Source organism: Juglans regia, chromosome 10, assembly GCF_001411555.2.
Source record: "Juglans regia cultivar Chandler chromosome 10, Walnut 2.0, whole genome shotgun sequence".
Classification (NCBI taxonomy): Eukaryota; Viridiplantae; Streptophyta; class Magnoliopsida; order Fagales; family Juglandaceae; genus Juglans; species Juglans regia.
The window spans coordinates 19,232,510-19,246,049 of record NC_049910.1 but is presented as its reverse complement, the minus strand read 5'-3'; the positions used below and the strand labels follow the sequence as shown (position 1 = coordinate 19,246,049).

General features: G+C 43.7%; 1 protein-coding gene across 1 annotated transcript; it reads left to right on the top strand.

The window, feature by feature from the left end:
* Positions 1–7,382: 7,382 nt before the first annotated feature.
* On the top strand, positions 7,383–9,164 carry LOC109020622. The gene is made up of 2 exons (XM_035695173.1): positions 7,383–8,658; positions 8,701–9,164. The coding sequence occupies exons 1-2, from the start codon at positions 7,383–7,385 to the stop codon at positions 9,162–9,164; spliced, it is 1,740 nt and encodes a 579-aa protein (XP_035551066.1).
* The last annotated feature ends 4,376 nt before the right edge of the window (positions 9,165–13,540 follow it).

Here is a 13,540-nt window from a genome sequence, read left to right as displayed (position 1 = left end):
TCTTTGAAAACTCTAGAAGAGTATGAACGTAACGCTTACCTGGACTCCATGCTACTTGCATGTCACGCAGTCCATTCATGCTTGTCAGATGGCAACCTACATGCATACACATAACCTTAACGTTATTCTCTGTCTAATGCATAAGCAACTTAAGCATAAATAGAACTACGCTATACTTGGAACACTCTCCTTCTATCTCGTGCACTTACGTGCCCTTTACTATGTTAAACCCTTCAGGGACCATTTACGGTCACCACATCTTCCAACTCAAGTCTTGTCTCAAGTGCTCATCCACTAAAGTGAACCCATAATTCACCTTAGGATTAAGACACTAAGACATTCGTCTTACTCTTCTTATAATCATATTCCGACGCATGATTCCGACCGATGGAATCACGCATACCAGTCCTAGATAATACGTCCGTCACTACCTTCATGCATCTAAGCCCACACTAAATCCTCATTCCCATCCATACAAATTAGAGGGTTCTAAGCCAACTCTGAGGCTCAAGCACCATGTAACTGTACTTAGGACATATTACCCATTATATATGGTGAATCCGTCCGACACGTGTGTCTCACCATGTTACACATGTGCTTTACCCCTTTATCACCTAAGATCAACATATAACATGCCGATCACCTGCTCGTAGGGACAAGGGCCATACTCCGATACCAATCTTCTCTTAACCCGGCTAGCATGGCTCTTCATGCTATCTGTCCCTTTTTGACAATTCATCCCAACACTTAACACGACAAGACTTCATTCACAACTATATCTCATGTCACATCATATAGCTCGAGACTATTCCCAAGCTACACCGTGACCTTGTCACGTTACCCAACATTCTGCTATGTCAACTCCTGACTCATCACGAGTACGATTCCTCACGTACTCTAGACACAACGTGGCATTTTGTCACGTTCCTGTTACGTCATTCCTACACCTTAACACTTCACCAATCATAAGCATGACTTCCAATAACCATGTCACTTCGTGACGTTGCCTAGTCATGCTTCCGCTGCGTACTCTTACACTTGTTCCACTACTTCGCCCATCACAAGCACGACTGTTAGTAGTCATGTCACTTCGTGACATTCCTCAGTCATGCTTCCGCTGCGCACCCTTATACTTGTTCTGATACTTCACGCATACTCCTAGCCATAAATCCATCACAGTGACACTTGTCACCTCAGATTACAGGCTATGCCATAACTATTTCGGGACACTGTTCCACAGTTCTCGACACTATCCATCACGTTCCACACCCATCAATCACATAACCATCCTTATCTCTACGACACGCCACACGGAGTGTCGCTGCCACGTGGAGTACACTCCACGTATACTCCCTTCATTCATACCACGCCACATCACCACTATGGCGTACCCGCCATATGGTGCATCACTATACCACATGGAGTACACTCATTGTGTACTCCATTTACATGCATTACGCCACATCACCATTATGGCATACACGCCATATGGTGCATTGTCACTCCATTACATGGAATACACTCTGCATATATTCCATGCATGTTACGTCACACCACCACTATGGCATATACGCCATATGGTGCGTCACTCCACTACATGAAATACACTCTGCATATATTCCATGCACGTTACGCCACATCACCACTATGGCATATCCGCCATATGATGCGTCACTCCACTACATGAAATACACTCTGCATATATTCCATGCATGTTACGTCACATTACCACTACGGCATACACACCATATGGTGCGTCACTCCACTACATGGAATACACTCCGCGTATATTCCACGCACTTACGACATATCACCACTACGGCATACCCGCCTTATGGTACGTCACTTCATCACATGGAATACACTCCGCGTATATTCCATGCACTTACGACACATCACCCCTACGGCATACTTGCCATATGGTGCGTCACTCCATCACATGGAGTACACCTCGCGCGTACTCCCTTTATACACACTATGCCATACCGAGTACACCTCACACGTACTCCATACACGTTACATCACGAAACCATATGGAGTACACTCCATGTGTACTCCATTTACACGCACTACGCCACGAAGTACACTCTACTAGTACTTATCCCGCTCCACATGCCACATCACCATTATGGCATATCCGCCACATGGTGCATCGCTCCGCCACTTGGAGTACATTTACAATGTACTCCCTGCATGCATATTACACCACACAGAGTACACTCAGCGTGTACTCTTCCCGTTCCACAATATGCCAGGAGAGTATATTCCACATATACTCTCCTCGTCTTACATTACGCCACACATAAGGTATACATAGCGTGTACTCTTCCCATTCCGCACACACTCCGCCACCATTACAACAGGGTCCACAACACTACACAACGCACTACCCAATCACACCCAACACTTCAAGGTACACTACAAGGCACAATACACCTCCATCCAATACAGATATGCCCAACACTTCACTACATAGAATGCCCAACACTTCATTACACAGAATGCCCAACACTTCATTACACAACATCACATCACAATACCACAACTCCACAAAACCAACAGCACAGTCCACAACCTAGTCAACTAATCAATATCCAACATAATTAATAAGGGATAGAGCGTTACACCATTGACGGGATAACCCGTTCGTTCCTCGTTGATCGTCATAGCCGATGATGTCGGAAGAGTCGTACGTGGCGGCTAACTCACGTATGGTGACTGTTTAGGCGTTTAGATAGCTAGGTGTGGTCTTGGAAGGTCTCGTGATGACCTTGTGATGGTGGCAAGGGGCATAATACGGCGGATCTAGCTGTGTGCAGTGGCGGTCAATCACGCGCAGTGACTGTCCATCACGTGCAGTGATTACCCATCACATAAAGTGATGATTTGGACCTAGGGCTTGGCTAAAGGAGGTGCGGTGAATCTCGTGGTGGCGTCGGGGTGGCTCCACGGTGGCTCACGATGGCGGATCTGGCCATACCATGGAGGAGAAGCCGTGGGAGAGTGAGAGAGAGTGTGCTCTCATGGGTAGCAGATCGGGGTCGTGGGAGGTTGGGTTGGCTTGGTGGCGGCCTGAGGAGGCTGGAGGTGGTGGTTACCAGCCGTGGGTGGAGGTGCACGGTGGTGCACTGTGGGTAACCCATGCGTGCGTGAGAGGGGGGAGAAACCATGAGGTGGAGGAGAGCTTCTGGCCTCGGGTCACATGGAGGAGGAAGGGGAAGGGGAGAGGAGGTCCATGGTGTCGCATGGTGGTCATGGGTGGCCGTGTACGGTGGCGCAAGGTGGGAAATGCGTTAGAGACCCATTTCGGGTACTGGCCGTGGAAGGACGGGGAGGCTTGCATAACAGGGGCTGGCTTCGGTGGAGGATGATGGCCGGTGGGAGGGGAGCTCGCCGTGGGAGCGGTGGAGCCATTAGGCGGCGCACGGCGGCGCGGTGGCCTTGAGCCCATTCGGGCTTCACACTTCTAAGGGAGAGGAAGTGAGAGCGTGAGAGGGAGAGATTAGTATCGACGGACTCGCTGGAGGGAGAGCAAGCCATTGGTGCCGGTGGTGAGGAAGGGCAGCGCACGGCGGCGCCGGGCTGAGGCCTTAAGCCGTTCGGCATGGGGTGTATCGCATATTGCGTACGCCGAATGAGAGAGGGAGGAGAGAGAGGGTTATGGGGAAATGAGAGGGAAAGAGAGGGGGTCTGGGTATTTAACCCAGTCATTTCGTCTGGGGATCTACACAACGATCTAACGACGAGAAATTAAAATACTGATTTGAAGATGCGTAAACTATTAACGTAATTAAAAGCACTTAGAGGAATTAAGGTAAATATTATTTTAAACTAACTTTAGTTTATAAAATAATATTCTTCATCATTAATAGAATGATGAAGTCTCACTTAACATATTAAAAGGGTTAAACCATTTAATTAATAAAAACTTTCAACATAATTTAAATTCCTTAATATTTTAAATAACTGGAATCATTTTAATAATTAATATTAAAATGATCTCCGACAATTATAATATTTTGGAGCTCTTCAAAATATTATAATTGTCTCATTTAAAAACAGGTTTAACTCGACGATACTGGAAATATCTCATATAATTATTTCCAGTACATTTAAAACACTGGGCGTGCCCTAGAAGTCACACGATATCTTTTGAGACACGCCATCATGGTTCGACACGCATGACGAGGCTCGTAGTCGCTAGAAGGAAGGGCAGATGATTACATAATCTCTGCCTTCGGGATTTGCTTACGTCATCAAGACGAAACATACGTCAGAGGGGAGAAGCGTACGTAAGAAGAAGGAGCTGGGTATTACATAGTATGAATAAGATTGAGAACATATTGAGGAATGCAAACTTGAGGTTTTGCCCACTATGTATGAATGGGAGATGTAAGAAATCGGCACCCATAGTGGGCACCCTTCACCTTCTCTTGGAAGTTATGAAGTGGTTCTTAATGCACTTCATGAGGCTTGATGGCTAGCCCTTAATGGCGAGCCAGGGGTTACTCTTAGAGGGGCTATTTACATAGCCCCAACCCCCTTGTGAATGACACTTGACTTAAAAAAGAACGATCTCTCTCTCAAATGGTTCTCTCTAGTCCTGGCATTGAGGCTGTGGAATTTTTGAATGTTGATTTGGTATTACCACGTAGCACACTCTACCATCAATGTGAAGATCGTGGACGAACAATGTCATTGGAGAATATGTGGAACAACCGTGCTAGATTTGTGATTTACCAATGAGGTAATATCACTTCTGGTGTATATCTTGATTTAGTATTTCTAACAAATACCATTAATATCTAAATGGTTAATAAAAAAATAAAGATTTTACCAGTTCATCTCAAATAAATGGTTGAAGTCAAAAGACAAAATTATCTTTTCCTTTAGTTTTGTCTAGATTCTAGTATTATTGTGATATCCCAGACCAAGCTAGGTTCTTGAGATTGAGACTTAATTTTTGTTTCGACATAAGTGGAATTGAGCCCAAGAGATCGTTGGAATTAGAACCATGAAAAATCAAGTGGATCTCATCCTTTGATAGTGGAATAGGCGCCCAAGCCTAAGAAGCGGCCCTAGGTCTAGTAATTTTCAGCCACTATAGGAATTAGGGCTTGAAAAGAACCCATTAGAGTTTTGAGAATAAGAGGAAGACACCACTTGGTGCCAAGCAAGAGGAGACCTTTGGGTTTCCAATAGGCAATCATTAGGCATGGGAAAATGATGTTTCAGTTTTGCCAATGGATACATCACTTGGTAAACATCCAAAAGACATTAGGGTTTCTAGAAGAAACCACAAAGGAAGAAGAAAGACCATTTTTGGCCATGAGGAAGGAAGTGCCACTTGGCACTCATCCACTTGGACTTTTAGATTTCCCAAAGGGAAGCAATCATTGATGAAAGCCATTTAGGATATTGGATTCAAAGGAGGGGCACATGCCACCCTCATGGAAGCCATCTTCCTTTTTTGCCATTTGTCACACATGCATAAAGTGCTTAGAGTTTCTAGAAATATAATTGTGAGGGAGATGAAGAAAGGGTTCGGCTTCCCAATAGTCACACGCCACTTATCCCTCATGTAAAATAGTTTCAGGCTTCTAGAAGAATCCAATGATGAAGAGAAGGGAGTGTGATTTTCAGCCAAGCCACTTGGCAAGCATGCATGAGATTTTAGGATTTTCTCGAAGAATTTGACCATGAGAAAGGATTAAGGTTTTGGCCACATCAAGGGAGGCACCACTTGTCCTCCATGCACAAGAGCCTTTTAAGTTTCCAAGACAGGGAAATGATGAGAGGAAGAAGAAGGGGCTTTTGGCTAAGGCAAGAAAGGAATGCCACTTGGTGCCCATGCATGAAAGAAGTCAGTGAACTCTTCAGATTCTATAGCAGAATAATGATGAGAGACAAAAAATAAGTGGAAGTAAAAAGACCTATAAATAAGGTCATTTATAGCCGGCGCCCATACACATGCTAGAGGGGAGATTGTAATTCCCGAATCCTATTACATAGGTTCTTACGTCCTTCATTAATATTTTTAAGTTAAATATTTTTAAACAAAGATTCATTATCTTATTATTTTATTTTAAGGTGGGTATGCCCTTATTTTATAGTGGGTTATTTTAAGACCTTATGATATTTTGTTTAGTCCTCTATTTTTATCTAATTAAAAAGTGACCCAAACCTTCTCAACCATAGGATGGGTAGGTGAGAAAATATTCCCCAAGTATGAATCTCCACCGTCCATCATTTGGCTTGTGAGACAAGCCTTGACTAATTTCTTTTTCCCTAAGTGAAACCGACGGCTTCCTCAAGGATCCACTTGATCCTCATTTCCTTCTATTGCACGATATCCTCAAAGCAAAACAAAGAAAAAAATCAACTTCCGTGTGTCTTGTTGTGCGTAGCCTTCGGTTTCCACTAAACCGTGCGAATCCTCTCATTTCCTTCAAGTCGATTCCTTCCAGTTGTGAGTCTAGGCTTTTGTTATGATGCCGTGAAGAGAGAAGAAGCCTTAGGGTTAAGTGGAAGACAACATCGGCAGAAGTGAAGTGAACTAAAGTGGAAGCTACGAAGTAAGTGAAGTGAAGGGGATCCAATGGGACGACGTCGTGCAGAGGAATTCAAACGCATGCGCAACGACTTCAAACTCAGATGCAGAGTTTTGGCTTACATATGCCAAAACGATGCATTCAATTATTAGCATTTTACTTTCAGTTTTATGTCGTTTTATATGTAAGCTTTTTACTTTCAGTTGTTAAACACACCGTTTTGGCATTCACAATCCAAAACGGTGCGTGTGTCTGTCATACCCGGTAGGTTACTGTAGCATTACCTGGGTGAGTTTGTTAGGGATTCTGCTTATAGGCAAGGGACGGACCTGAGAGGGGCATTGGAAATCTGTAAGTCTTGATAGCAGTACGTTGTAAGGGAGGAAGGAACTACCTCGAATAGTTCCCACGTGATTTCATGAATGAATTCCGTCCTTGGGTCATTGAGATTTCTCATTGCCATTTTATCAAATAGCTGTAGTGCCATTTGTTCTTAGTGCATCCAACATCATCCCTGTCCTACTGATTCCATAGCTTCACAGTAATTAACAAGAACAACTGCAAGGGTCCTAACAAGGGTCCTAACAGGTGGTATTATAGGAGCACCGATCCTGCCATAGTCACTTCCGCACCCTCATCCATAATTTTTTTCTTCCATATACAACAATACATCATACCAGCCAAACAGATTACATATATTCCACAATACAGACCATCCCATACACAGCCACATACAATACAAGATTTTACCATACACACAGCCAACCCGTGACCAGAAACAATACCAACACAGACACTCATAGCCATAACAAAAACTATTCAGCTTCATCCATGGCTGATGCTACTCGATCCAAACAAATGCAGCAACAGCTCGACGCCTTGGAGGAACACCATCAAGAAACCCAAACACGTTTCACCACCATTGATGAGAGGCTGGACCAGCTCATGGAAATGGTTAGAACTTTGGTGACTCATCAGGGGAACATGGCGAGAGACCTGCAAAACCAGCAAGATAATGAGCAGGCGCTGCAAAGGGGGCCAAACATACGAGGTATTCGTTTAGACTTTCCTCATTTTTCTGGTGAAAACCCCTCAGCATGGATTTTTAAGGCTTCACAATACTTCGAATACCACCAAACCACCCCTGCCCAAAAGCTATTGCTAGCTTCATATCACATGGACGGGGAGGCCTTGGTATGGTACCAAGAAGCCTTAGACACTGCCCAGTTTGTGAGTTGGGAGACTTTGATGCGAGCTATGTTAGTTCGTTTTGGACCAACCGCCTATGACAATCCTATGGAGACCTTAACAAGGTTAAAGCAAGTCACTACGATGGCCACTTACAAGGCCAGTTTTGAGGCACTGTCTAATCGGGTAAGGGGTCTTTCCGAACACCATAAGTTGAGTTGTTTCCTAAGTGGTTTGAAGGATGAAATACGGTTACCTCTCCGCATGTTCAATCCACACAACTTAACGGCAGCCTTTGGCTTAGCACGAATTCAAGAAGAGTACTTCATTAGTGTTAAGAAACCAATGAAGTTCTCGGGCGAGAAGGGGCAGTTTGGTTTGAGTAACAACTATAATTCTTATGGTAATAGTGGTGGTGCAGCGGGTAACAATATGAAATACAGCCCTCCTGTCAAAAAGGTTCTCTCCACGGAGTGGGATGAGAAACGTAAGAAAGGGCTATGTTATCATTGCGATGAAAAATGTAACCCCAACCACAATTGCAAAAAAGCTAAGGTTTACCTCTTACAAGGAGTTGGGGAGTTGGAAGCAACAGAGGAAACTGCAGAAGAAATTACTATGGTGGCGGACACACCGAGTGAAGGGGATTCAAAACAGAAAGGGGTTGTGGTTGAACCCGAGATATCCCTAAATGCAATTACGGGAACTCCTAGCTCTAAGACTATGCGACTCAAGGGGTGGATTGGGTGTATACAAGTGGTACTTTTGGTTGACTCCGGGTCCACACATAGCTTCGTGGACCCCTCTATTGCCCAAATAGCCAAGCTGGTGGTTGATAAGGAACTTGCTGTAAAAGTGGCTAACGGACAGCTGGTACAAGGCTTAGGTCATTGCAGCAAAGCCAAAATCAAGGTGCAAGGTATATCTTTTTAGCCCTCCTTTTATGTTTTACCTCTCGGAGGTTGTGATGTCGTTCTTGGGGTGGATTGGTTAGAGACACTTGGAACCATTGCTTGGAATTTTCATGAGTTGTCCATGAAATTTCTATATCTTGGGAAGAATGTTGAGCTGTTGGGACCAAAGTTGGAAGGTTTGACTCTTGCTAAAGGGGAAAAGTCAATGCTTACATCCATGCAAAGAGGGAAGGGATTATGTTTACAGCTTGTTAGTGAAACCAATGTATTGAGGACCTCGGGGGGAGGAGATAAGATGCAGCAGCTGATATCACAGTTTGCACAAGTGTTTGAGATTCCGAAAGGGTTACCACCCTCAAGACCCCAGGACCATAGAATACCTCTTAAGGAAGGAACTCAACCCATAACCGCTAGACCTTACCGTTACCCCCACTACCAAAAATCTAAATTTGAAAAGATAGTGGCAGAATTACTTGATACCGGAGTGATAAGCCGGAGTGATAAGGCCTAGCTCAAGTCCTTTCTCTTCTCTGGTGCTTTTGGTCCGCAAGGCGAATGGAAGTTGGCGTATGTGCGTGGACTATCGCGCACTTAACCAAGAGACTATAAAGGATAAGTTTCCTATTCCCGTGATTGATGAGCTCTTGGATGAGTTGCATGGATCGGTGGTTTTCTCTAAACTGGATTTGAGGTTTGGTTACCACCAAATCAGGGTGGTCCCCGAGGATGTTGCAAAAACAGTCTTTAGAACTCATGAGGGACACTATGAGTTTCTTGTTATGCCCTTTGGGTTGACTAATGCCCCATCAACTTTTCAAGGGCTGATGAATGAGGTATTTCGACCCTATTTGCGGAAGTTTGTACTAGTTTTTTTTTATGATATTTTGGTGTACAGCAGCTGCTGGACAGATCATTTGAGGCATGTGCAGGTAGTGCTGGAGGTACTAAAAAGCAATCAGTTGTATGCTAAATTGTCAAAGTGTCAACTCGGGGTCGATGAAGTGGATTACTTGGGCCACATCATCAATGAAAAGGGTGTAATGGCTGACCCACGGAAGGTGGCTGCTATGCTGGATTGGCCTGTACCAGTTAATGTTAAATCCTTACGAGGATTTTTGGGTTTGATGGGTTACTACCGTAAGTTTATAAAAGGGTATGGGACAATTGTTGCACCTTTAACCGATCTACTAAAAAAACATGCTTTTGTATGGAATGAGGCTGCTTCCGAAGCCTTTAAGGACCTGAAATTGGCTATGACCCAGCCACCGGTATTGAGGTTACCGGACTTCACTCAAACTTTCACGATTGAGTGCGATGCAAGCAGAAGGGGAATGGGGGCAGTCCTAATGCAAGCTAGGCAGCCACTTGCATTTATGAGCAAGGCCTTGAAAGGTAAGGAACTCCTTCTCTCCACCTATGAGAAAGAGCTCCTTGCCTTGGTCACGGCGGTAAAAAAATGGAGATCTTATCTCTTAGGGCAATCTTTTGTGATTAAAACGGACAAACAGGCCTTGAAATTTTTGCTAGAGCAACTTGTGGGAACCATAACTCAGCAAAAGTGGGTAAGCAAACTAATGGGGTATGACTTTGTTATTACCTATAAATAGGGGAAAGAAAATGTGGTGGCGAATGCATTATCGAGAAAAGAGGAAGAACATGACTTAAAGAGTGGGACCTTAGCTATGATCACATTTCCAACACCGGAATGGGTAGAAGAACTTAAGGCGAGCTATGAGGAGTCAATGGAGTTGAAGGAACTCCTGAAACAGCTAAGGGATGGTACGGTCACAGTAAAAAATTATCAATTGCAGCAGGGGTTGTTATTAAAGAGGGGAAGAATTGTCATTGCAGGGGAATCTTCTTTTAAAGGGAAAGTGCTGCAGTACATACATGATAATCCTATGGGGGGCCACTCAGGTTATCTAAGAACCTACCAAAGGGCTAAACGGGATTTCTATTGGAAAGGGATGAAGAAAGTCATAAAAAAAATGGTGAGGGAATGTGTGATCTGTCAAGCAGTGAAGTATGAAACAACACCACCTGCAGGGTTGTTGCAACCCTTACCCGTACCACAGCAAGCTTGGACTGACATTTCTATGGACTTCATAGAAGGGCTTCCCATGTCCAGTGGGTTTAATGTAATCCTAGTGGTGGTTGATAGGTTTACAAAGTTTGGACATTTCATACCTTTAGCCCACCCCTATATAGCAACCGTAGTGGCCAGTTTATTTATGAATCATGTGTTCAAATTACATGGCCTACCCCGGACCATAGTAATAGATAGAGATCCAATATTTGTGAGTTCATTTTGGCAGTCTTTTTTCTCCTTACAAGGATCGACACTCAACCTTAGTTTTGCCTATCACCCATAATCAGATGGACAAACCGAGGCTCTCAATAAATGTCTAGAGGGTTACCTAAGATGTTATGCAGGAACTAAACCTCAGAAATGGTCTCAGTGGCTACCATTTGCTGAGTGGTGGTACAATACTTCTTACCATACTGCCACTAAGTTGGCGCCTTTCCAAGCCCTATACGGCTACCCACCACCACTATTGCTATCTTACATACCAGGAACTTCAGCAAACCAAGCAGTAGACCAAACATTACAGAGTAGGGACCAAATCATCAAGATACTGAAGGAAAACTTGGAAGGGGCAAAAAATCGCATGAAGACACAGGCTGATAAGCATAGAACAGAGAGAATATTTGAAGAGGGAGATTGGGTATACCTGAAGTTACATCCATTCCGACAGAAATCCATTGCGCAGCGTCGGAACATGAAGCTAGCCCCTCGATATTTCGGTCCGTTTCAAGTAGAAAAAAAAGTTGGGCAAGTAGCTTACCGCCTGAAACTACCACCATCTTCTCAGATCCATCCTACCTTCCACGTGTCGTGCCTCAAGAAGAAGATAGGAAGCTCGGTCAGCCACTAGCCACCCTACCGCCCATCGATTCACAAGGAGAAGTGATTCCCGAGCCGGAGTCAGTGGTGGACCGCCGCATGAAAAGAGAAGGAAATCGGGCTACAACAGAGATCTTGGTAAAATGGAAGGGTTTGGGGGACGAAGAAAATTCGTGGGAGAAGTTGTGGAAGCTTCGACAGCTCTACCCACACCTTGTGGGCAAGGTGCTGTGAAGGAATGGGGGATTGTTATGATGCCGTGAAGAGAGAAGAAGCCTTAGGGTTAAGTGGAAGACAACATCGGCAGAAGTGAAGTGAACTAAAGTGGAAGCTACGAAGTAAGTGAAGTGAAGGGGATCCAATGGGACGACGTCGTGCAGAGGAATTCAAACGCATGCGTAGCGACTTCAAACTCAGATGCAGCGTTTTGGCTTACATATGCCAAAACGATGCATTCAATTATTAGCATTTTACTTTCAGTTTTATGTCGTTTTATATGTAAGCTTTTTACTTTCAGTTGTTAAACACACCGTTTTGGCATTCACAATCCAAAACGGTGCGTGTGTCTGTCATACCCGGTAGGTTACTGTAGCATTACCTGGGTGAGTTTGTTAGGGATTCTGCTTATAGGCAAGGGACGGACCTGAGAGGGGCATTGGAAATCTGTAAGTCTTGATAGCAGTACGTTGTAAGGGAGGAAGGAACTACCTCGAATAGTTCCCACGTGATTTCATGAATGAATTCCGTCCTTGGGTCACTGAGATTTCTCATTGCCATTTTATCAAACAGCTGTAGTGCCATTTGCTCTTAGTGCATCCAACATCATCCCTGTCCTACTGATTCCATAGCCTCATAGTAATTAACAAGAAGAACTGCAAGGGTCCTAACAGCTTTCCATCGAAGATCCTCAAAGGAATCGACCTCGTAAGTGGATTTCTTTAGCTTAATTTCTGGATTTTGAAATCTTAGATTTTGGGTTTAACCTAGGGTTCTTCTCTTCGGAAATTCTGTTGCGTTCCAGCCCCAAATATTTCAGAATTCCTCTTCCTCTTTGCGTTTCCGTGGCTTCACAAGGACCCAAATAGGTATTTAAAATCCTTCCATGAGTTTCTTGCAAATTGGGGGTTTTCGGATTTTATGCTAGCCGAGTACTATGTGGTAAATTCTAGAGACATTTCCTCATTGTCTTCTCATTTAGCTACTCTACTTGCTAGTAAACGAAAAGCCTCAATTTTTCTGGGTTAAAACCGAGCACCTGGAATTTATCTTACCGTGAGTCATGCCATGTTTTAGTGAACTCGAGCCGTGCATGTGTGTGCGCGTCTATGCTTTGTTTTATGAACCCAGAAATTTCCCTAAGCCGTGTATGTGTGTGTGCATCTATGCTTCGTTTTATGAACCCAGAAATTTCCCTAAGCCGTGTATGTGTGTCTGAGTGTTCTGTTTCATGAGGATAGCTATGCTTGTGTGTGTGTATGTCCTACCTTGATGTGTATAATAGCCGAGTGTTCCAAGGCAGAATTTGTGGTCCCTTTCTCATGTTTTCTTGAGTCTAAACCATGCCTTACCTTGATTAAACTTATGTCTTTAATTGTTAATTAATAGAGTTAAACTTTATGATTTTCAAACATGTTTTCCTCAAGTTATTGCATAAGTAAGCCATTAAAGGTTTTAAACCTAAGCTAATAAGCTTAATTAGAGACCTCTAAGCTGCCAAGAGTTGTATTCTTATTAGTATTGGTTTTAGAAAATATGTGAGGTTTCTTAAATATTTGAAGGAGGCTACTAAGGGTTGACTTATGCCATGTAGATAGTTTAATGAGTGAAGAAGATGCCTTCATTCCATTTCTTGGAATTTAAGGGAGCATATATGGGTATTTGGTAGCAAAGTCTTTAGTGAAATAAATTTTAATGTGTTATTTCCTTTCATTGAATAGGAGTATAATCTCAAGATTTAAAGACTCTACTTATAAAGCCTTGAG

Excerpts from the sequence above, each read along its gene's own strand:
- LOC109020622 (XM_035695173.1), top strand. The coding sequence starts at position 7,383 with ATGGCTGATGCTACTCGATCCAAACAAATGCAGCAACAGCTCGACGCC. Across the intron at positions 8,659-8,700 it reads AGCCAAAATCAAGGTGCAAG|GTTGTGATGTCGTTCTTGGG; the intron begins GTATATCTTTTT and ends TACCTCTCGGAG.